The following is a 25,586-nucleotide window of genomic DNA, read 5'->3' on the forward strand; positions in this document are numbered from 1 at the left end:
TAGCCTATTTTAGCCTATTTAGCCTATTTAGTAAATAGGTTGAAACATACATCCTATGTAGCCTATTTAGCCTATTTATCAGCATTTTCAGCCTATATAGCCTATTTAAGCCTATTTAGCCTATGTAATAGCCTTTTCAGCCTAGTTAGCCTATTTAGCCTATTTAGTAAATAGGTTGAAACATGCATCATATTTAGCAAATTTAGCCTATTTAACAGCATTTTCAGCCTATTTAGCCTATTAAGTACATAGTTAACAGCATTTCCAACCTATTAACCCTATTTAGCCTATTTAGTACATAGGTTGAAACATGCATCCTATTTAGCCGATTAAGCCTATTTAACAGCCTATTTAGCATATTTAGTGTATAGGTTGAAACATACATACTATTTTGCATATTTAGTCTGTTTAGCCTATTTAACAGCATTTTCAGCCTATTTAGACTATTTAGTATATAGGTTGAAACATACATCCTATTTAGCCTATTTAACAGCATTTTCAGCCTATTTAGCCTTTTTAGCCTATTTAGTACATAGGTTGAAGCATACATCCTATTTAGCCTATTTAGCCTATTTAACACCATTTTCAGCCTATTTAGCCTATAACGTACATAGTTAACAGCATTTTCAGCCTATTTAGCATATTTAGCCTATTTAGTACATAGGTTGAAACATGCATCCTATTTAGCCGGTTTAGCCTATTTAACAGCCTTTTTAGCCTATTTAGTATAAATGTTGAAACAAGCATGCTATTTAGCCTATTTAGCATATTTAACAGCCTGTTCAGCCTATTTAGAAAGTTTAGAACATAGGTTGAAACAAACATCGTATTTAGCCTGTTTAGCCTATTGAACAGCCTTTTCATCCTATTTAGCCATAGCTTGAAACATACATCTTATTTAGCCTATTTATCCTATTTAACATCCTTTTCAGCCTATTTAGAAAGTGTATTACAAATGTTGAAACATACGGTACAACCTTATTAGCCTAATTAGCCTATTTAATAGCATTTTCAGCCTATTTAGCCTATTTGATACATAGGTTGAAACATACAACCGGGACTTTTAATTAGGATCGGAGCCAGGTGCAACCTATTTAGCGTATTACGCGACATTTTGCCTGTGAGCGGGTATGCCCCTTTAAGGGCCCCTTTCGGACGAACAAGAGTTATCCCCCGGAAGAGACCTAGTGCACGCTGACCAGCCGTCGACTGCCCATCGGGCTGAACTAGTTTCGGCCGGGACTTTTAATTAGGATCGGCCCCGTGCATGCAGCATATTTAGCCTTCATCTCGTATGCGTCATTTCCCAGTGAGCGGGTATGCCCCTTTAAGGGCCCCTTTCGGACGAACAAGAGTTATCCCCCGGAAGAGACCTAGTGCACGCTGACCAGCCGTCGACTGCCTGTCGGGCTGACCTAGTTTCGGCCGGGACTTTTAATTAGGATCGGAGCCAGGTGCAACCTATTTAGCGTATTACGCGCCATTTTTGCCTGTGAGCGGGTATTGCCTGTGAGCGGCCTGTGAGAAATGCAGGTTTAGTGTAACCATTATTCACCCATAGGCGCATGCGGGGCGTTTTGGCTCCCGGATTCTTGTTTATTATTATATCTTCGCGCTTGTAAGCTGGCTATCGGATTTTTTTTACTGTTATTTTTGCGAGTTCTTGACAAAATTAAGTGCAGTTCATGATGTGCAGTTGGTTATATTTATCTAATTTAATTCAGAAAGACCAATTTAACAAAATATACGTGCAAGCATTCAATGTGATAATGAGTGATGATCCTGTTCAGATATTTGGTTGTTACGTTACATCTCAAAGAATCTGGGATACGAATAATTATTCGGTAATAAATTAGACTATCGCACGGTGTAATGAATTAATTTCATCCAGGCGAAAGTCTGTTTTGATGTTCTGTCGACAAAACTTACAGTAAATAATACTGTTGACGCTTAATTATATAACTTAACTTTAAATATCAGACGATACTCTAAACATAATATAGCAACGTCTGCCAGCCCCAAATGTTATTTGCTTTGTGGCATTTTTATCAGCGAAATATTGTGCAGTTTCACATGTGTTACTGGTGTATAATCTATTTTGGATTCAAATATCGATGCTATGGAAAATACTAAATTGTGTTTATTTAATAAAACTTCTATCTCAATTGTTAGTTAAATTGGATGAGCTTATTTGAAGCTCAAAACGTTGGTAGAGGTCCGAACTGAATTTATGTCCGTTAGAGCTAGAGTAGGGTGACAGTACTTATTGTTATGTAAACATGCATACTATGTTTAAATATCTTACAAATAGGTTTACATGTTAAAAGGTCCAAACACATTATATCCAGACAAACGGCACCCGGCAAATCGGTTCCCTGCGTTTTTGGCATTCCCGGACAATGGGTTCCTCGTAAATTTGTCCACTAGGACAAATGACCCTCGAATAAATTGTCCTTTTGGAAAATCGGCATCAGTTTGCTTTGTCACTCAGACAATCGGCTCCCGAATATTCTTCCCCTATTTTCGCTATTAGAATACATATTCAATTATGTCATAACTTATTTGAAGCTTATGGTGAGTTAAGATATTGAGACTCTATATGCCCATATGCTTTGAACAGTTCCATAACTTTGCATTTCTTTTATTGCATTTTCTCTGATTAAGCTTTTTGGCCAGGGGTAAATGATTTGGCACTTATTGGTTGGATAGTGGCTTTGTAGACCATTTTGTTGTGGCAGAATATCTTGAGAGCAACTTTAAGTTGGTGTACACAGGCCCTCAGCATTTTTTTCTGACGCCCCGGTCCTTGACAGAGTGGGTATTGCAAAGGTTAGCTCCCCTCTGCTGCCCCAACCTCCGTCTCCTCATCTTAAGCTCGACTATTTAATATGGAATATATATAATAGTGGAGCTATCCTACTCACCCTGGTGTCTGCATGAGCGTCGGAATGTTAAAGTTTGCGTACCACCTCAAATATTTTCTATGTCCTTTGACATATTACTTTTATATTTTGCATACTCCTTAACCAATATGACCCCCATCTATAAACAAAAGCAGACAAATGTATCAAGCTTTTTGTAAAAATATGGCCCTTTTTTCACTTAGAATATGCATATATTATTGATAAATCTATGTTAAAGTTTGCGTACCACATCAAATATTTTCTATTTGCCCTGACATAATGCTTTCATATTTTGCATACTTAATTACCAACATAACCTCAATCTATAAACAAGAGCAGACAAGTGTTAATAGCATTTTGTAAGAATTATGATCCTTTTTTCCACTAGAGTATGCATATTATTGATAACTCTATGTTAAAGTTTGTGTACCACCTGAAATATTTTCTATGTGCCTTGACATAATTGCTTTCATATTTTGCATACTTCTATACCAACATGACCCCAATCAATACACAAGAGCAGACAATTGTAAAAAGCATTTTGTACGAATAATGGCCCTTTTTATACTTAGAAAATTGAAAATTTGGTAAAGTTTTGTGTATAGGTTCTTTTTATTCCTAAAGTATCAAAGCTATTGCTTTCAGAATAGTGTCTTTATTTATCAGATGCAAAAACATGTAATAATCTGTATTTATGAAAGTAATCAAAGAAGAAAGGGTGGCTATGAAAGGAATGTGTGAATACATCCTCCGTATTTTGTATGGTAAATAATAATTCTCATGTACCAATAATGTTAAAGGGACTTGCTCACATTTATTTTAACTATAAAATTAAATTTATTGTCATATATTCTAAAAAGCATTTATTCTTTATTTTTAAACAAAAGAAATAGAGCTATTGAGAAAGAACATTGTCTAATATTTGGTTCATTAACCCAGGATATTTTTTTGTAATCTTTTTAAAATTAAGGGTTTGTAACAATTTTCCTTGATAATAATTGAATATACTTTGAGTATTATTATAGCAAGGTTTTTAAAAAAAAATAAAAACGAAGGCGCCTGTGCACAGTGGTAGTGTGTGACCTTAGCTCCCAGAGGACCTGGGTCAATTTATGGAGATGGCAATATGTTTAATTGAACTTTTTATCTTGCTAATGAAAACATGATGGATGTTTGAGTACACATATTTATCGACATTTTTCACAACTACGAAAATCTGTGAACATGTCCCTTTTATTGTCATCTGTTGTTATGTTTGGTCATTGCACAGTCAATTCAAAGTGAAGGTTAACTTGATTAAACTTGGTCAGAGTGCTTATCTTGACAATATCTAGGCAAGGTTCTTACTTTGGTAAAGTCAAGGATCAATACATGTAAAAGGTTAACAGGTCAAACAGAAATCATATTCATTACTTTAAATTGTTGATGACTTGGCGGAATATTTATCTTGACCGTATCTTTCCCAAGTTAAAGTTGCTCTTCCAATTGGGTGGATTATAAGGTCATGAGATCAAATCAGAGAAATAATATGTATTAACATTCTGAATGCTCATTTGATAATAAATAACCATCATCAATTATGATGAATTTTTTTATGTTCCATGATTTCTAGTTTATCTGGAGGTAAAAAGATGCCCAATTAAATTTAATTGAATTTGCAAAGTTTTTGCCCCATTGAAGAACAATTTAGTTGAAAAGAAAGTCTTCAAGATTTCAACATATCATATTATCCCTGTCAAAGCTCTGAGCTGCAGTGTTTTGATCATATACAACAAAATATGAACATGGTCACTTGAAGCAAGTTTGAGTACAAGGTCTTATATTAGTGAATGTTTATATGTGATTAAGCTTTTTGGGCAGGCATGTTCCTGTTGTTATTCTTTTACCGCAAAGCAGTAAAGGAAATAATCAGAATGACTTTCGTCCACATGTAAATCAGTAGGTCTGTAACACCTTCATAACCACTTTATTCATGAACCTTGTCAAAAATAAAATGTTGATCACATTGAGACCATGTGCAGAATGCATGAATCAGTCATGGCAACTCAAGGTATGATATTTTTGAGGTCAAAGGTTTAAGTCTTAACTTTTTTGTTTACTCTTTTTCGCCTTTTCCCCTTTGTAGGATTTTAATAAAGTTTAGCTTTACTGTTAGGTATTTGAGACCATTTACAAGACAGGAGTGTCACGTAAGGCCCGCTCAAGGTCATTTTTATACTCAAAGGACAAAGATTTGAGGCCCCATGATTTTGTGTTCACTTCATATCTCCTATTCCCATGAAACTGTATTCATGAAAATTATGATAGTTATGGTCATGCCAAAAAAATGTACCGACTTAAGTAGTGCTAGTCATGCCTGATGAAGATTAAGGTGATACCACAAGCTAAAAAGTTTGAGCCTCTTTTTTTGTGTCGGCTCCATGTTTCCTATACTCTATGAAGGATTTTCATGAAACTTGGGTACAATCTTAAGGTTGTTAAAAAAAATCAGATGAATGAGTCTTTAAGCTTTCTCAAATTAAAGGCTATGTTTAAAGCCTATTTTGTGTGTCTGGTCCATAATTATCTACTTTTCTTATTGAAGGCTTTAAAAAAAACTTGACACCAATGTTTAGGGCATAGAGACAAAACATGAGCCAGCTACGTGGACTCAAGGTCAAGGTGAGTAAGTAAAACATTTGAGCAATTTTACTTAACTGGTCCAAGTCTCCCTATACCCATTGAAGGATTTACACTACATTCTTAAACAAGTTACAATTTTTTCTTTGTAGATGCTACTGAAAGGGAACCTTTGCAAGAGAGCACTTCTCATTTGGAAGAAAATGGCTACTTCCAACCAGTTGTATTGGACATATTGGTTGACCAGTACCTTCCATTAGCTTGCCTTTGGAGTGGACTGATGCTAAATGTAGATGGACAGAGTACCACTAAGTCATCAGGGGAGACCAGTGCAATCACAAGAGACTCTAATGCAATTGTTGAAAGTTGGTTCAACATTGTAAAATCAAACCTACTTTTTAAAAAAGGTGGTGTAAGAGTTGGCCAGTTTGTGAAACTGGTTTTCACTGATGTCCAAGGCAGATTAAGAGAATATGCAGGGGACTCAGAATTGGAAGGGTTGAAGACAACAAATGAAGGGGTTGCAGATGCTAGAGAAAGTTGGTCTAAAAAAAGAAAGCCAGTCAAAAAGGACCACACTACTATGCTGCAAATGCAACAGCTGTTCCCAAACAACCTAAAGAAAGCAAAAGTGGTGCTCAAATTAAAACATCGATTCCAACAGAAGCTGAATGTCCAGATAAAATCGAAGCAACGAATTAAAAACTTGGTACCGAAGAAATTCCAGAAAAAGTTATCGAGAAAAAGATTGGTGAATGCTTTACACCGTTAATGACCTCTACACCAAAGAAAAAAGCAAGGAAGAAACAATATGAGTCATCTGAAGGTAATGGCACCCAAGACACAGCAACTTCTAAGAAGAAATCAAGGAAAAAACTTAATGATATATCTGAAGATAATGGCACAAAAGACATTGAAACTTCTAAGAAGAAATCAAGGAAAAAACAAAATAAGATTTCTGAAGATAATGGCACCCAAGATATTGCAACTTCTAAGACCAAACCATGAAGCAGTGCAGCAAACAAGGACACATGTCTTCCAGTTGATAAGAAAAGAAGACGTTCCCAGAAACCTGGAACACGCTTGGGAAAGTGTGTTTTACCTCCTGTATTAAAAAACACACTTAATACATGCTGGCTCATTTCCATAATGCAGGCATTTGCTTCATTAGAAGGATTTAACCTCAAATGTAAGAAATCTTTTTTTTTAGTCAAAGACTCTAGCTCTTAATTGTCCTTAAGATTTGTAGGAAGAAGTATTATTTGTTAAGTGGTTGATGCATACTGTTATCAAATAATCATGATGAATAAACACACCAGTTGATGAGGACAATAGACATTATTCATTAATACTGATACATGTATATACCTGGGAAATGCTGGAAATGTCTTATGTCATAAGAAATATGAAGAGTTTAGTTAGATCTATAAAACTTGTCATAAATACATCAATGTGATCATTCAATGTCTTTTTATTTTGTCAGTGATAAATGATTGTCACGAGTGTATGTGCCTTTGTTTGCAAGGATTGATTACTTATTTATTTGATGTGAACATTGTTTTAAACATGCCACAAGTATATTATTTAACTGGTATTTGTTTTAAGCTCACCTGAGCTCATGGTGAGCTTTTGTGATCGCCTTTTGTCCGTTGTCCGTCGTGCGTCGTCCGTTGTGCGGCGTCAACATTTGCCTTGTCCACTCTCTAGAGGCCACATTTATTGTCCAATCTTCATGAAACTTGGTCAGAAGATTCATCCCAATAATATCTTGGACGAGTTCAAAATGATGTCAGTTGGTTGAAAAACATGGCCTCCAGGGGGCGGGGCATTTTTCCTTATATGGCTATAGTAAAACCTTGTTAACACTCTAGAGACCACATTTATTTTCCGATCTTAATGAAACTTGGTAAGAAGATTTGTCCCAATAATATCTTGTCATCCCAGGTGGGCGACTTTGGGCCTTTCAGGCCCTCTTGTTTTTTAAATGTGTCCTAGTAGGTGGTTAGAGGGTTAAGGTGAGGCTGCATGCATAAACAGCTTTTTGCAATCAAATATTTTGTCCCTTATTCAAAGGTTATGTTAACAACAAGAGGTTCTATACCATAATATAGCAGAAAGCTGGAAATAAGTTGATATTACCTTTAAGTGTATGATTACCTGACTCAAAGTGGTCTGCTATAAATTATAACATGTAATAATTTGTTGAAGACCTTTGCAAATTATGTAACTTTCTTATTGTTTCATTTATTATGGGATGTTTTTATTTTCAGCATCTGACCCACTGTGTAGAGAGTTGCAACTTGTTATGGAGCGAATTAGAGATAAAGATGGAAACACTGAATTGAAGGATGTGAAGGTTTTGTTAATATTTAATTGAGTACTATTTTCAGTCATTTCAGCAAGATGTTATAAAATACAGACTGTTACTGAGTGTTGTAGACTGAAAAATTGTATCTTCAGAACAAAAATGCATGAAATATTCTATTTATTTTAAACATTTCAACATAAAAATACATATTGCCAAATTGGCAATGCAACCAACTTTTTATTTGCTCAGACCATTATTGTTGGGCTAAGACAGAAAGCTTGATTATGCATTTAAAAATGGTTAGGTTTATGTGCCTTGACTTTGTCATGTAACAAGCAATTAAAAGGCTCACCACTAAATTATTCAAATACAGAAGCCAAGGTTCCAGGTGATACTTTGTCAACCTTCCATAAACTTCTAGGTCTATCTTTTTTATCAAAGTTAAATTTTAGCATGTATTACCTATCTAGACTTTAAAGGGATCTTTTCACGCTTTGGTAAATTGACAAAATTGAAAAAAGTAGTTTCAGATTCGCAAATTTTTGTTTTAGTTATGATATTTGTGAGGAAACAGTAATACTGAACATTTACCATGGTCTAATATAGCCATTATATGCATCTTTTTACGATTTTAAAACCTAAAAATAATAAAGCGTTGCAACGCGAAACGATTGAATAATTTGGAGAGTTCTGTTTTTGTCGTTAAATTTTGTGAAACTACGAAGATTGCTTATATAAGGTATAAAATACGCCAGCTATGTGTACTTGGCAGAATAGCTCAGTAGGCTTAAGCGTTTTTACTTCAGGACTCCGGCAGGACTCCAGGGGTCACTAGTTCGAAACCTGCTCCGGGCAATGTTTTTTTCCTTTTTGAAATTTTATTCTTGATGTTTCTACTGGAGCTTTTACGATCCAATGGTTTCATTTATCAATACAAAGCATTTAATGAATAACTTCAAAAATGCCAAAATCTGTGAAAAGACCCCTTTAACTTTGTCAATCATAATAAAAATAATAAACCACAAATGGCCACAATGAGTTGTGCTGTGTAATGTGTAACTTCTGTCTCCCTACCTTAAACCAAAAAAGGTCAAGGTAACACTTAAGGGTCAAAGAACAAAATTGGCAATTCAACACCTTGTTGGCAATGAGATGGTTACTTTATCATTCATGATATTTTTTTATGTCCCCACCACTATAATGGGGGACATATTGTTTTTGCCCTGTCTGTTGGTTTGTTGCTTTGTTTGTGAGTTTGTTTGTTCCAACTTTAATATTTGCCGAAACTTTTGAAATATTGAAAATAGCAACTTCATATTTGGCATGCATGTCACGATGTGTATCTCATGGAGCTGCACATTTTGTGGGGAAAGGTCATGGTCATCTTTAAAGGTCAAATATATGGATCAAAGATGCTTATTTAATGTACACGTTTGCAATATTGAAGATAGCAACTTGATATGTGGCATGCATGTGTATCTCATGGAGCTGTACATTTTTAGTGGTGAAAGGTCAAGGTCATTCTTCAAGGTCAAAGGTAAAATAGATGTGGACATAGTGTTTCACAAACACATCGCTTGTTTTTTAATGAAGTACCAGACATGTCAAATAAGAGAAGACATGGGTATGGGGATCTTTCCGTTGCCTTATTTCAATGTCAGGTCAACCTTGAAAGTCCTAACTTAAAGTAGATATTTACAAGGGTGTGATTTTTCCATGGATTTCCGCTGATCCGAATGGCAGTGATCATTTTTTATATTTGTGTAAATTTGTAATAAAATGGTGGTTAGGTATGATAGATAGAGCTGCATATTTCAGATTCATTCGCATGGAGGATGTTCAATCCTTTAAAAAAAATAAATTTATCGAAATAACAAATGACTCACCATCTCTACTAGTGACTCTTAAAACTGTTGATCTTCACGGCCCTTTTAAAAAAATTATTTGCTCAATTCATTAAACCTCACCTTAATTTTTATAAAATACTGTTTTATTTTAGAAAGTGTTGCTGATGAATTCAAAACAAGATTTTCCCCTTGGTCGGCAGCACGATGCAGCAGATTTTGTCACATGGCTACTGAGTTTAGAACCTCACCCAAGTCCATTTCATGTAGAAATGTCACATATTCGTGAATGAATGGAATGCAAAGAGGTAATACATTTCCATAACTTACATAAATTTGCTGAACATTATGGTGCACATAATATAATTTATTTTAAGAATACTTCAATTGTTTATAGCATTATTTCATCCAACTATTTGTGCATACTGGTATTGAAGGTAGCTTCTCAAACTTTCGGCAAATTTCATTTTTTTTATATAGATTTAGTATTATTATGGTTTGAGCAGCTGCATTTCAACATGTTAAGTGTCAACTTGGCGGAAAAAACATGTTGTAACTGTGTATCCATTGATTTGATAACTCATGAAATAAACACAGACTGACATCATGTCATTCTTTAAAAAAAAAGTACATCAATACATGTAATGCTGTTTTATATGTCAGCAATGTGTAAATAGTGCTTATGCACGTTTTGTTTTTAGTGCTGTTTCTTACATGTACCCTTAAATGAGCTATGTATAAAACACTCATATATATTATACATTTATTATTATAATTAGATGATATTTGTTTGATTGTATGTGTAACTTTTTAAAATATTGATGAATGAGAGTGTTAACTATTTATTTAGTTCCAAGTATTAAGTCAATAGCAAAAAGTAGTCAGGGGTATAGGCAGTATTAATTCTCTTCAACTGGAGATATCATGTAAATCTAATACAGATTAATTTAAGTAAACATAAGTATATATTGTAAACATTGGATAGCTCGAATTCCGGATGGCTTGACCTTTGCTGTCAGTCATGGCGAGTTTGAGCCATCAGGTTTCGACTGTATTGAGTTATAATTCTTGCTTCTGTCTAACTGCTGGGTTTTGATATTTAGAATTATTAAATTAAAGGAAGTTGATGAAAGGTAGATATAGCAAACATATTTTATTTGTGTAACATTGAAGTTGAATGAACTGACTTAGTCAATTTTCATTAATGAAGAGTCCCTTGTTTTGTGCAAAAGTTGTGTATAGTCAACCGGCTATATTGACAAATTTTAAATAGTTGCATGATTTTGGCCAATTGGGGCAGTGACTCTCAAATGATGAACTCCAAGGATATTGTTATGTCTTAACTAAAGTTTTTTATATAATCAAACAGACATGACATCATATGCAGCCATACAATTTTTTCTCAGAATTGATATTTTCTGCATTTCCTAAAATTAACTTACATTAAAATCATACAGACATTTATTTTATCTATAAATTAGTTAAACCTTTTGACTGTATTAAATTTGCTTTGCCTTTTTTCAGATCCATAGGATGAATGAAGAAACCAACATGTTGCTGTTCGAAATGCCTCAAAGAAGTTTGTTGACATTTATGCATTTGACATCAATTTGTACAAATTATGCTCCTAGAATCAACAATGGCCGCACCCTATAGGTCACATGCTTTATTTAGACCTTTATAAGGTTTTTTAAGATTAACAATATTAGAAACCACATATTGTGAATTGTAAAACCTCCGAGCTAAAATTACTCAAGTATCACAATTTTAATTTGGGTGAGTGATTACGGCCAACTTGGCTTTCTTATTATAGTTGTAATCACCATGTTTGTCTTTCAGGCTTTGCACTTCTTGCAACAATCGTACATGGTCAATCATGAGTTATGAGTTTGAGGCAGTTAACTCTCCATTCATCATGGTTTAGATGAAAAGATTCCAGAGGCTTGGAGATAGACATTCTAAAGTTCTTAGTCGCGTGCACTTAGAAAGGTACAAATTTGTTATATATTACGAAATGGATTTTATATTCTCAGGTTTTTCATTATCAAATAACATACATTATTTACAATTAACTATTCAAACGTCGCAAACAAAGTTTGGAAGTGGGTATATTGGAGTCACTCTGTGCAAATATCAACATTTTCCAAGGGATTGAGCTGAAATACTAGTATGTCATCACCATGAATTATAACTTTTATAGACACAGTTTCCATGTGTTTAATCATGGCTGCTTTTGTTTTGACAAAGAGGTGTGGGTGTATAAATAGTTATATTTGTGTTAAAGCTTTAGTTTTAATATTTTTAAATGCCTTTATTTCTGTACATTTATTATAATAAATGATTAAATACAAGAGATTTCTTGAATTATGGCAATCATAAGTTATGAATTTAAAGTTAATGACAATAAGGCTATGTTTTTAATCCATTACCAAAGGTGGAGGGATATAGAATTTGCCTTGTTTGTCAGGCGGTTCTTCCGTCTGTCACAAACATTTCAGTGTGATATATCAAAAGCTATAAAATATATCAAAGTGAAACTTAATTGGTGTATTTATATCAATGAGGAGAATGGCCATGCTTAAGATTTATAACCCAATACGTTCTTACAAATGAGTTATTGCCCATAAATGTTTTTGTATAATCTAACTTTTCAAGTCTATATCTCAGATATTATACGATATTTCAACATGAAACTTCACGCGTGTCTACAGATCAATGAAAAGAAGTGCAATGCACAAGAACCATAACCATACACTCCTATAAGATGTATTGCCCTTATTTGTTTTTGTACAACTTATTTTTCAAAGCTATATCTCAGATTTGATACAAAATTTAAACATAAAACTTCATTCGTGTCTAGAGATCAATGAAAAGAAGTGCAATGCTCAAGCACTACAACCCTACACTCATTTAAGAATTATTACCCTTAATTGATTTATTATAATCTAAATTTTCAAGGTTATATCTCAGATATGAAACAATATTTCAACATGAAATTTAATGGTTTTGTAGAGATCAATGAAAGAAGGGCCATGCACAAGAACCATAACCCAACACTTTCTCAAATAAGAGTTATTGCTTGTTGATTTTGTATGATGTAACATTTTGGCCATATCTCAGATTTGATACAATTTTTCAAATTAAGACTTCACGGATGTGTAGATAACAATGAAGAGCATTGCCTTTCATAAAACAATTAACCTACCCTTCATTTTGTTTAATTATAGTGTGCATCATGGGATTTGCACCCATCCATAGACAAGATTTATTTATCCAGGGGATAACAATTCAATGAATTTGCTATTATCATTTGGTTTACAAACCCACCAGTTGAAAAAATGTTTTTTCCCTACAATAAAATGAAAAAAATGTATTCGTTATATATATATATATTTGCTCTGTTTCCAATTTACGGACAATGACAAAATAAATTTGAGTTGAAAATATTTGCCCTATCACAATTGCAAAAGCCAAATTTGCAAACTTAATATACCCAGTAAGACCACATCGGGCTGTACAAAAGTTGTGTGCACACCATTTGCCATGTTGGATTCAGTTACATGTACGTTATTTACACATGTCATGTTTATGTCATAAAATTTGCATATGTTTTTGTTAATGTTTTGAAAAACATTTATTGTCAATGTTGTATTAAATTTTAAAGTTAAAAGTTAAAATCAGGATTATATTTGATAATTTGTAAATATAAATAGTCTGAAATCATATATTTACTCACTGACACCTTAGGAATTATTTATTCAGCAATGTACGCATTTCAGAATCTGTGTGTTTTGAAAAAAAAGGCTCTACTTAATGTGTAAGCAAGTTATATTTTGCAAACAAACTGTTTATTATGTGATTTGTTGTACATGTGTTATTTAATGCTCAAACTTTTGTTGTTAGCACCCTATGGTAAGAGTATTAGATAGATTTTTCGGTGACAATTTTGTTGCAGTTTTTCAAAGTGCCTTAAATATTTTACTGATCTCTCACATATTTGGCATGTATGTACCTTGTATAGACCTCTACCATTTGATGAGGTTTGAGGTCACTGGGGTCAAAGTCTCCATGCTAATAATAGATTGTAATTGCTCCGGAACGGAATATGGGGGAATATTGTGTCTGACCTGTCTGTCATGCATTCAATTATTCATTTTGTGTGTCCCAAAAATTTAACCTTGGTTAAAGTTGTGCAATATCTATTGCATTATTGAATATGCAACTTGGTATTTGGCATGCATGTGTATCTCATGGAGCTGCACATTTTGAATAGTAAAAGGTCAAGGTCAATGTCATCCTTCAAGGTCAAAGGTCAAATATATGGCTTCAAAGCGGTGCAATAGGAGGCATTGTGTTTTATACAAACACATCCCTTGTTTTTAGTTGTTATATTTATACACATAGATTGACAAAGCGCATCATCGGGGAGCATCTATAAGTTTCACTGATATTCTTGTTTTAAGAAAATAACAATTCCCATGTCAATATAAGTATTTAGACTTCTGACGAAAAAATATATGCATTTTTTTCAATTGTATTGGTATACCTATCTCCACCTTAAATTGTTTTGAACCAAGTAATAAAAAAGGAAGGACCCAACAGAACATAAAGGTGACCTTTACTCTTATCATTGAATACACAATTTAAGTACGCAAAAAGCTGCATAAACAAATCAAACATACCTTAAGCTTGTAGTTACTCTTTTTTGTTTTATCAAAAAAGTATCAAAAGTAAGTTTTGTATTGCAACAAATTTATACCCTTTCTTGGGTAATGTCAAAACTATGTAGCAACATAAATATCTAGTGTTCTATTATCTGATAAGGGTATTTTTGGGTTTGTTCTGAAAAGTGTTTATTACCTTTCCAAAAATAATATCATATATAAAAATAAATAAGATATCAAAACAAAATTGAATACAGAAATATTTTTTCCTTTATCATAAGCATATTTAAAAAAATGAGCATTGACATTTTGAATCAATTTGTGCAGTTTTAAGTTATTTTAAGTTTCATTTTGAAGGCTTTAAGTCTAATATTTAGTTATCATGCTTCTTTTGTGACTATAACCCTTTCTAATAAAAGTGTTTTTGCATTTGCAGAATATTACAAAAACGAATATATGAATTGCAGGGTTTTGCGGATTGGAAAAGAGAGACACAGCTATTACAGACTTGCTGCAATTCAGGTATTACTTAAAATATAGGTTTGTTTAAATCATTTTTTTATGTGTAGCCTGAACATGAAATACTTGTCCTGATGTATTCTAAAGTTGGGCAGTGTGGCCTAGAACTACAATTAAAAGGTTTAAGGAACATATGCTTTTTCCAGAAAAACAGTTATATCTATAATCCATTTATTTGAAGCATATAATTGGTATGTTCACTATATGTATTTTTGCAGTATTTTGTGAATATAGCTTAGATATATAGGTGTATTTATGTGGTTATGTTACTGATTCACAATGCTTGCTTATTAGTAATATTCATGATATTGTCTGACATCTGCTATGCATTATTTTAATCTTTCTAGCATCAAACATGCCTTGAGGATATGCAGTTAATAGTTTCTTAACGGGTTCTTTACTAACAAAACTTTTCACATTATTTTACTTATAGAATAACGTGTGTTGTTATGCCCCCATATCAAATGATTGGGGGTATATTGTTTTTGGCCTGTCTGTCATTCTGTCACAAAGCTTTAACCTTGGTAAAAGTTTGATAACTTTTGCGATATTTAAGATAGCAACTTCATATTTGGCATGCATGTGTATCTCCTGGAGCTGCAAATTTAATGTGGTGAAAAGTCAAGGTCATCCTTCAAGGTCAAAGTTCAAATATAATTGTATTTTTTATCTTTCCTAAAACTTAACCCTTCGTTAAAGTTTGGTCATAAGTTTTTTAAATATTGAAGATAGCAACTTGATATTTGGCATGCATGAGTATCTCATGAAGCTGCACATTTCTAGTGGTGAAAGGTCAAGGTCACCCTTCAAGGTCAAAAGTTAAAAATACAATCCTAGGAAAGTTATTAGCTTTAAAAGGGAGATATTTCTAAACTTGCCAAATGATATTGAAATTTAATTTCAACGCGGCGCAATAGGGGGCATTGTGTTTCTGACAAACACACCTCTTGTTTATACTTAAAGATCCCCCTATTGCACTTGCTTTTTCTATCCTGTCAGTCATCTATTATCAAAAATAGGAAGAACTTTTAAAGGCCTTAGCTAAAACTGCATCTAGTGATTTACGTGAAATTGTTTATGATACTTGGATGGAACTTTGTATACTTATTATAAAGGAACATAGGGTGATTATGATAGACACTCTGTTTTTCATAAAAGTTCAAAGGGCCGGTAAAATTTTAATAAAAAAAGAAAAATTTAATATTGTATGAAATTATAACTTTTTAAAGGTATCAGCCTAAAACTAGGAATTGATGTTTTCAAATGTGCTTGCCTTTTTCTCTATGTGAAACCCTTGGTTTGTTCACCCATCTGGAAGTCTTATTATCTTTAAAACATCAATAATGCAAAATAATTACTTTTTGAAACATAAAGAGTGTACTTATAAAGGCCCGGTCAGACCGACTAATGAATATGTAACAGAGAGAAAACGGACAAAATATACAGATTTTGGTTATCCGGTGATAAAATTTACCTGCTCTTAAGCTCAAGACTCTAGCTATTGGTGTGTGAATGGTAGGAAACACACAATGACTGCACAAGTATGGGTGATGTAACGAGAAAAACATATGTAACGGATATGTACCGGATAATTAACAGTTGGCTAACGAATATTTCTGTGCGAATAACGGACTTAAACTGAAAAAAAACAGCAGTGTAACCCATTTGTACCGGACAAAACGTTCTAGCACTTTTAAATACGTTAGCTGTCCGTTCTTATCTGTTGAACATGTGTTTCGTTTCCGGAACGGTGCCAGTAATGGACTTCTACCGGACTAAACGGAAGTGTAACGCATTAGTACCGGACAAAACGTTCTCAAACTTTTGTGTATTTTAGCTGTCTGTTATTATCTGTTGAGCATGCATTAGTTGTCCGGAACGGTTGGGTTTATCAGTTGCAAGTCTGGTATTAGTCCGGTAATTGTCTGGTGGTGGACCAGGACAACCGAACATTAACAGACATGAACTGGATATGTACAGGATGTGTAACGCACAAGTTTCGAACAATCGGTAAACTAACGTATAAAGACTGCACATCAAACAGACGTATCTGTCCGTTTTATCCAGTTGGAAGTTTTAAACATGCTCAATACTTCCAAACGGACAGAACTGATGCTACTGTTCATCGCCGAACAAGGAGCGGATTAATCGGATATGAAACGGACATTAAACTGGTAAGAACAGACATGAACAGAAAAAAATGATTTTGTCCGTTTCTCGTTTGTTACCTCGGTGTGACTGGGCCTTTAAAAGCAATATGAAAGTATTCAACCATGCTCAAACAATAGAGGTGCGGAACATCACAGCACCTAGTCAGTTAAGTCAGGTGTCAGGTAGGTGCTCATTAGGATTTAATTTGTATTGTATTTGAAAGCAACTCATTATTGTTGTGTCTTTATTTGCTAGTGTCATATTGGTGATAGCTTGCGAATAGGCCATTGTAAGAAAGCATGCTTTTTTCTTTTGCATTCGTGTTTGTGTGTGAAGAACTTCAATGTGGTTAATGTGGTCACCTTATACTGAAAAACATGACCATGAAAATGGTAGTGATCTGACGTATCATTCTTTCTAAAAAATAGTCTAAATGTTAAACAGTGTACTGAACTTTTGAAATTCTGTTTTGTCCATATTAGTACAGTACATACCAATATATGGTCACATAACTGTATTTCAACAAAATTATTGATGGTGACTATATGCACCACACACAATTTGAACCCTGCACTCCCATGACTTAATCACTGTTATTTGACACCCTGTGTTGATTTTCAGCTTTTATTTCTCTCAACTAATGAATATTTTGACACAAGTTCATGTTGGTGATAGCTTGCAAATAGACCTATGGAAGAAAGCATTCTTTTTCATGAGCATTGTTTCCCTGATCTTATAGTATGGTATATATGGTCTCTTGATATTGACATTGAGAACATTACACATGCCATATAATAATACTTATCTGAATCAAATAATTTCATGATAAGTCTATGGAACTGCAGTTTGAATGGGACAATTTAATATATTAAAACATATTATTGATGTCAAATTGCACATAAGTATGATCTGTCACAGTAATTGTATTTTTTCATTTAAATATTTTGTATGCAGTAACATAATGACATTTATAAATGTTTCATGCAAAGATCAAAACCCAACATTTTAATATAATCATTGATGGTGACTATATAAACCATCAACAAGTTTTACCCTTTGAACTCATCTGCATGATTGTTAACCTTGTTTGACACCCAATATTTTTTCAGCTTTTGTCTTGATGTTTTGTTGTTATGAAGACAATTTGACAGACAGGCATTCTTTCAATTATATTAGCCAAGATAAAGAAAAATATTTTGTTGTAGTTACAACCTTTTTGTAGAATATTATTTCATGGCTGGTGAAGATTTTAATTCCTATAATCTAAATATCAATAGCTTTTGCAAGAAAATTAATGTACAGATGCCTTGACAAATAACTAAGGTTTATAATGCATGATCATGGATGTGATTTCTCTGAGAATTCACGCGGATATAACATTCTCAATGGGAATTTTAGAGAATTCTTTATATTTAAAAAAATTGGTGAGATAGGTTAAAACTGATTTTGTGAAACATCACCCAAGCTGCCAGAAAAAAATGCAATGTTTAAACCTCTACTAATATAAAATTATCAGCATTCCGCACCTGTAGTATTATTAAATTGATGCCTATAAAGATCTTTTTTACATTCCAGAGGTTACATTTGTTGGTAGAATCTTCGTTAAACCTAAGATAATTTATGCTAATGACATGAAATTAAAAAAGGTTTTCGTGCATTGAAAACATGGCTGCAAGGTAGCGAGGCAGTTTTCCTTAAAATGGTTATATTGCTTATAGTGAAACCTTGTTAACAATATTAGCTATTTTTCGGCCAATCCTATCATAATTGGTCAGAACAATTTTTTCCAGTGCATCTCAGCTTAGTTTGAAACTGGGTCAAATGAGCTAATAAACTAGGCAAGGCTGAAATTTAAAATAACATGTATTAACTTTTGTCAAATCTTCATTTAAGTTAAGTTTTGATTTATGTTTGTACTTTTATTGTTTTGAACGCCACCATTTTCAGAATAGTTTAGTTTGTTTGGGTCTCAAAAGATTGCCGTTAAGGGCACAGGCCATCTTGTTTTCAAAATGTTGCAACATTGTATAGTTATATGTATTTAACATGTTTTGATGCCAGAAAGTAGCTTCAAAATACTTATAGATAGAAATATTTAATCCAAAATATAAACGTCTGATTTGTTTTCTTTATTTAGATGTCACAGTCCTTATACTCCCAAGTGGTGATGTATTGTTGTGTGATGACTTCAGTGTGGAAAAAAGCCAGACAGTTTCATAGAACAAAAATGGTTCAGGTAAGGTATCCTAGCATAAATGAATTGCATCAAAATTTAATTCATGTTTATGTAGCTCACATGCAGACCTAGCTTTGGAATGCAGAATAGTTAAAATTAATAATCTTAAACCTTGAACAAATGGTTTCATGGCATTGACAATAAAACATTATATTTGAAAACGTGTATTTTAATGCCAAGTTTATTAATTGAATTAATAGTGGTATATGTATGCCAGTAATGTTTTTTAACTTATGATTTTAGGAATCCTGCTACTTAATATACTACGAACAGTTGACAGTAAGTTACTCTCATTTGAATTTTAACTGCATGAATTATTCAAATTACCTCCTAAGAATCAGTGATGTAAGTAAGTCACAATACGTTCATGCTTATTGTAAAGGTCAACATATGACAATTATGGCACCAAAATAAATAAACAGTTAGAGATTTGCATTATTTTAATTGATATATTACTGATATTGTATATTTATAAGTCTAAGAAAAATAAACATATTGTTTCCCTCAATTTTGTTAAACTAGATAAACATCTGAACATTATTTGAAAAAGCTCTTTAGTGGCTTGCAAGTTTTGCTTGAATGTACACTGTTTGCATTGCTCTCTGATCCTCTTTTAAAGGTCCACAACTGCTACTTAGACTTGGATGTAAAAGAAGGCATATGTTAAGTTATATACACGTTATTGTTTACTGGTATGCTACTGCAATGAGGAAGCATGAAGTTACCACTTTCTTTATACATGTATGTCTACATTCTTATTTTGATGAAATTGAGTCTGGAGAGTAGTGAGAAAAAAGTTTCCTATAATTAGCATTACTTTGAATGGAGCTTAAATATGACATACAGTGCTGGTTATAGATTTTTGAATCTGTTGATGAAAGGTTAGTGTTTCTAAAAACTGACATCAGAAAGCACTCACTCAATTTATTTTGGATTGCACAAAACATTTGTGCCAAAGAAGCTTAAACACAGGCCTATATTTGGGCCAGAAAGAGAATGCTCAAGGTAACTCTTACTTAAATACATGTATAAAGAAAGTGTTTGAGATTGTGTGCCAAGCCAAAGTTGTGTGTATGGGTTGCTGACATGCCACAAATTTTGTGATTGAATACTGATTAAAAAACTGAGAAAAAAAGAAAACACTCTAACTTGTTAAACATTAATACTTCATAAGAGAATTAGTAATGGTTAAGTTTTTTAGAACATGTCTGAGAAATAAATCAGTCACAATAACCCTTTTTTAAATTAAATATCATATAAGTCTAAACCTAATACTTGTATATAATTAGTACATCAAGAACATGTCATTTTGAAGATGATGCTGAAGACACATTTTTGGGAAGCATAAGACGATTAGATGGCAATACTTGTGTGGCAGCACATTTCAACATGATGGTCAATGCCTCAGACATCAAGACACTTTTCGACACTAACTGGTTAAATGACAAAGTAAGAAAAAAAGTATATCAGTTGATTATTTATAAGCAATGATGGCATTTACATAATTTTAGCTTCCCAGAACTCTAACCTGAAGTGTTTATAACCACCTGATTATAATGTATAATGCCTGATGTAACTGATTATATAAAATTTGTCATCGTTGATTAACCTTTGATGGCAGGTTTATTTGTACATATAAAGAATAAATGTACTGTTTTTAGGTTGTTTACATCTACTTCCGAATTATTCATGCTTCTTGCTCATGGATCTCCGTTGTCGACCCGATGTTTATCACTGCCCTAAACGAGGGGAGATCATCAGCTGCCAAAAGGTTTCTGACACCACAGCACCTCCAAGCTAACCAAGTTCTAATACCTTGTGTTTTAGAAGGCCACTGGATATTGATCGTATGTTATATTTTTGTGCTTACCTGTTCTCAGAGAGGCCATTTTATATTTAGAAACTTCAGTGTCTTTAGCCGAATTATATTCAATAAGTAAATAATTCACACCTTCAGTTAGTGTTTATTTTTTATTCCCCGCCAGAGGAGGAGGGATATTGTTTTGGCGTTGTCCGTCCGTCCGTCCATCCGTCCGTCCGTCCGGCACTTTTGTGTCCGGAGCCATATCTTGGAAGTGCTTTGGCGGATTTCATTGAAACTTCGTATGAGTATATATATGCATAAGAGGATGATGCACGCCAAATTGCATTGTACACCATTTGTTAAAAACAGAGTAATGGCCCTTTGTATCTTGAAAAAATGCTTTTTACTATAGGCACTTTTGTGTCCGGAGCCATATCTTGGAAGTGCTGTGGCGGATTTCATTGAAACTTGGTATGAGTATATATATGCATAAGAGGATGATGCACGCCAAATGGGATTGTACACCATCTGTTAAAAACAGAGTTATGGCCCTTTGTATCTTGAAAAAATGCTTTTTACTATAGGCACTTTTGTGTCCGGAGCAATATCTTGGAAGTGCTTTGGCGGATTTCATTGAAACTTGGTATGAGTATATATATGCATAAGAGGATGATTCACGCCAAATGGCATTGTACACCATCTGTGAAAACCAGAGTTATGGCACTTTGTATCTTGAAAAAATGCTTTTTACTTAAGGCACTTTTGTGTCCGGAGCCATATCTTTTTAAACACAACAGATGTTGTGTTCACTCTGCAACACTCTGAAAATTGAGTGTATATAAACATTGAATGTTTTTGTGGAAAACGCACGACTTATTAATTCATCTAAATAAATTTTGAAGGCTCAAGAACTTTCCTCTGTCTTAGTTTTGAGTTAGTGTCCTCCGTCCGTCCGTCCATCTGTCAGTATGTTCATCCGTCCGATTTGCACCCATCCTCAAACAAAGCATATGTTGCGGGGGATGTCAATTCTACGAATTTGCTTGTTTTTAATGAATTTTAATGATGATATTTATAGGAATACTTTTCAGCAGAGCTAAACTGTTTTAACTGATGTCCCAAATGTTGCTATTATTTCCGCCAAAGGCGAAGGGATATAAAATTGGCATCGAACTTTTGTCAGTTAATCCATCTGTCGGTGCTTGACAAACTTCTCATCGCTATTTTTCTGAAACTGTATAAGATTTCACCATTAAATTTAATGTAAATAATAAAATTTGTAACAATCATCTGTAGAAGTCCAGAACAAAGATTATTAAAATCATGACTCTTGGGTTTTCAATTTTTTCAACTCTGAGTATGACATTTTCCCCATCTGTAGCTACCAGTATATTGTTCAAGAGGAAGGCATTCACATGTCAATATGAACTTGATTATTAAATGTAATCATTCTCTAGACTACCATATGTGTCTTTTTAAGCCAGTACCCCATAAGTCTGGTTGGGCACTATTACTTTTGTATGACTTTAAGGTGCAATAACGCTAATGTTTATTGAATGGTTTGTTTAAAAATATAAATTTGCTTATTGCCGTGTTCACTTAATCAATTTCAATCTTCCATGCTTATTTACATTTCAATGACCGTGAATTCAATTTAATAGCCTAATTTGAGCTTGTATTGTTCCATATTTTTCTTCAGGTGCTTGACATTGCCGGCAAGACTATGACGTTAGTTGACTCCGGAAATGCTAGAGATAATGGCTTGACCTTGGTGAGGTAAATATGTCACATACTTTTAATGTAGATAAGACTGACTACTGTCAGTTTGGTTGTTGGTATAACCGGCAAAGGAGTTTAGATCATTAAAACTAAGTGTTCGTTGGTCCCTTGGTTGGATTGTTGGTCCGTCCATTTTAATATGTGCAAGTCTGTTGAGCATGCTATCTGTACCTTTTGCATGAGATTAAACATAATCCTGTATATATTATGTCATCACCATGAAATGTACATGACTTTTCATGCCTGGAGATCCTCAAGTTAAATGAGCTATTTGTAGTTGAATGTTGCTTTTTTCCAAGGAGGCATAAAATAAACTAAGATTGAATTAAAAATTAAAATAAGTTTTTACTATGAACTCAAAATGTACAAGACACCCTTTTATTCCCATTGATCCACATGTTCCATATGTGTAGGCGCTTTATTGGAACCATTTTTATGGAAAAAGCATAACATGTTTTTATCTTGTGGAGCAAACTATTTTTGCCATTTCTCAAGAGATTGAATGTAATAAAATGTTTGTCATCTCAATGAACTTTATATGCTTATGATTTATTTCTATGCACAGGGATTCATATGTTCATCAAGTATGTGCCTTTGAATTTAACCATGGGAATGGCTACTATGCATGTGACAAATTGGTGACAAAAAATGATAATAGCTCAAGTTCTGGAACATGTCCTGGCTGGCCTTGAATGTTATGGTACATGATGGGTTTTCAAAATATATAAGCACAATTAATCAGGACATCAGACAAGCTGGGAGCATTGCTCGATTCACACCATAGAGTTGAAACATGATATTATTTGTATGCCCCCAAAGGAGGCATATAGTGATTGGACTGTCCGTCTGTCTTTCTTTCCGCCACACTTTGCATTTAGGTTTCGAAAACTGAACATAACTAAAAATATAACCTTCATATTTGGTATGCATGTGTATATTGACAAGGCCTTTTCATACGCACAAACTAATTTACCCCTTTGACCTTGACCTTGAACTTAGGGTCGGCATTAAGGTTTTGAAATCTGTATATAGGTTTCGAAAAATACTAATAACTTCTATGTCCCTTGAGATATAACCTTCATATTTGGTATGCATGTGCATATGGACAAGGCCTTTCGGTACACACACAAATTTAGACCCCTGTGACCTTTACCTTGAACTTGGGTCCGCGTTTAGGTTTCAAAATCTGCATTTAGGTTTAGAAAAATGCTCATATCTTCTATGTCCCTTGAGATGTAACCTTCACATTTGGTATGCATTTGTATATGGACAATGCCTTTCCATACGCTAAAAAAATTTGACCCCTGTGACCTTGACCTTGAACTTAGGAACCTGGTTAGGTTTCGAAATCTGTGTTTAGGTCTAGAAAAATGCTCATAACTTTTATCAAAGCGTTAGTAGTGTGCATATGTCATCCTATGGTGACAGCTCTTGTTTGAGATAATTACCGTAAGATATGTATGCATAGATATGATGACATTCAAGGGTGTTGCGGTTTAGAGAAGGGCAGGGTGGACATAACATGTAATAGTTAAATAAACTAATTTCTCGTATTGTCCAGCATTGATGGATGTTGTTATTATTAGTATGATCAGCATCACACTCATAAACCATAACCCATTTCATGACGAGTCACAATACACGGCCTCAATTTGGTTGACATTATAAGCATATTAAGTATCAAGAGATCTAGGTAACAACATAACAAGATAATTTCACAGAAAACTGGAGCATGTCTTTGTCAATCATTGATTGATTTAAATAACCTTGTAGAATATGATTTGTCATATACTAGAACCGGGTCCCTTGGTTTAAAATGAAGATCACAATCTCGTCCTACAATTTTGTCAGGGTCTACACATGATAGTGGCTCTCTTTGTTTTTCCTTTATTTATTCTTATAAAATTTAATACTAGTTACACATGGACATGGCTCTTCTTAGGTAGCGGGTCACATTTGTTCACATAACTCTTCCTAGATTTAATATTCCCTGTTATTGGTTGTGTTATATTTTAGAATTCTCCAATAATTCTTGTATTGCCAGTTTCGGTGTCATTTAAATATAACTAGACATTTTATAAACAAGTTTTTAAAATCTTTTAATATTATAAATTTATTTTATTTCAGTAATTTTTTGAGTCCATGGACGAAATGCCTCACAGTTGGACTTTACAACATAGCAAGGTATGATAGCCTATCAAGACAAAACCTTTATCTACCGTTCTCTTATTAATATCTATAAGGTCTAATTGTATATCTTAAATTGAAACATTTGCGGACCTGACCACAAAGTTAAATGTGATCACTTAAGTCAATAATGTATTGTTAAGTCAAGATGTACCTTTTGAATACAGTCAACCTTGGTATAAGGGACTACACAAGGGAGTAACCAAATTTGGTCTTTTTATGAAATTGCCCTTAAAAAAGACCTTTCTGGAAAAAAATGTAATCATCATCAGTATCAAAATTATAGACAGATTCTGTGACTAGGCTATCTTGTCTAACATTTAAATAACATAAAATCAATTAGGTGTTAAATATATAATTACCTTGCAGTTTTATAACTAGTAATTATCCAACAAAACATGGTTTATATCAAGTAATAATTTAACAAAAGACTGGTGCCTTTTTTGACGATAAAAGTGTTTTAAAAATTGTGTAAACACAACTTTTTGCCATTTGTTGGAAATGTACAGAAAGTGGGTATATCAAAACTACCTGGACTCTTGCGAAAAGGCAAGATACATTTATTCTTTGTT

The 25,586-nt window shown here is 33.5% G+C and overlaps 1 protein-coding gene and 1 long non-coding RNA gene across 2 annotated transcripts; both read left to right on the plus strand.

Moving 5' to 3' along the window:
* Positions 1-7,792: 7,792 nt before the first annotated feature.
* Positions 7,793-11,658, plus strand: LOC127837422 (uncharacterized). The gene is made up of 4 exons (XR_008029281.1): positions 7,793-7,878; positions 9,830-9,982; positions 11,199-11,330; positions 11,514-11,658. It is a non-coding gene; the product is annotated as an uncharacterized LOC127837422 (long non-coding RNA).
* Positions 11,659-19,972: 8,314 nt separating this feature from the next.
* LOC127839708 (sentrin-specific protease 3-like) lies at positions 19,973-22,828 on the plus strand. Its single transcript, XM_052368092.1, has 3 exons — positions 19,973-20,693; positions 20,906-21,091; positions 22,748-22,828. The coding sequence occupies exons 1-3, from the start codon at positions 20,634-20,636 to the stop codon at positions 22,826-22,828; spliced, it is 327 nt and encodes a 108-aa protein (XP_052224052.1). The 5' UTR covers positions 19,973-20,633.
* Positions 22,829-25,586: the final 2,758 nt, after the last annotated feature.

Source organism: Dreissena polymorpha, chromosome 7, assembly GCF_020536995.1.
Source record: "Dreissena polymorpha isolate Duluth1 chromosome 7, UMN_Dpol_1.0, whole genome shotgun sequence".
Classification (NCBI taxonomy): Eukaryota; Metazoa; Mollusca; class Bivalvia; order Myida; family Dreissenidae; genus Dreissena; species Dreissena polymorpha.

Bases quoted from the DNA above. Each gene is read 5' to 3' on its own strand.
- LOC127839708 (XM_052368092.1), top strand. From the start codon at position 20,634: ATGATGGTCAATGCCTCAGACATCAAGACACTTTTCGACACTAACTGG. The intron at 20,694-20,905 runs GTAAGAAAAAAA...TACTGTTTTTAG, and splicing joins CTAACTGGTTAAATGACAAA to GTTGTTTACATCTACTTCCG. The intron at 21,092-22,747 runs GTATGTTATATT...ATTTTTCTTCAG, and splicing joins AAGGCCACTGGATATTGATC to GTGCTTGACATTGCCGGCAA.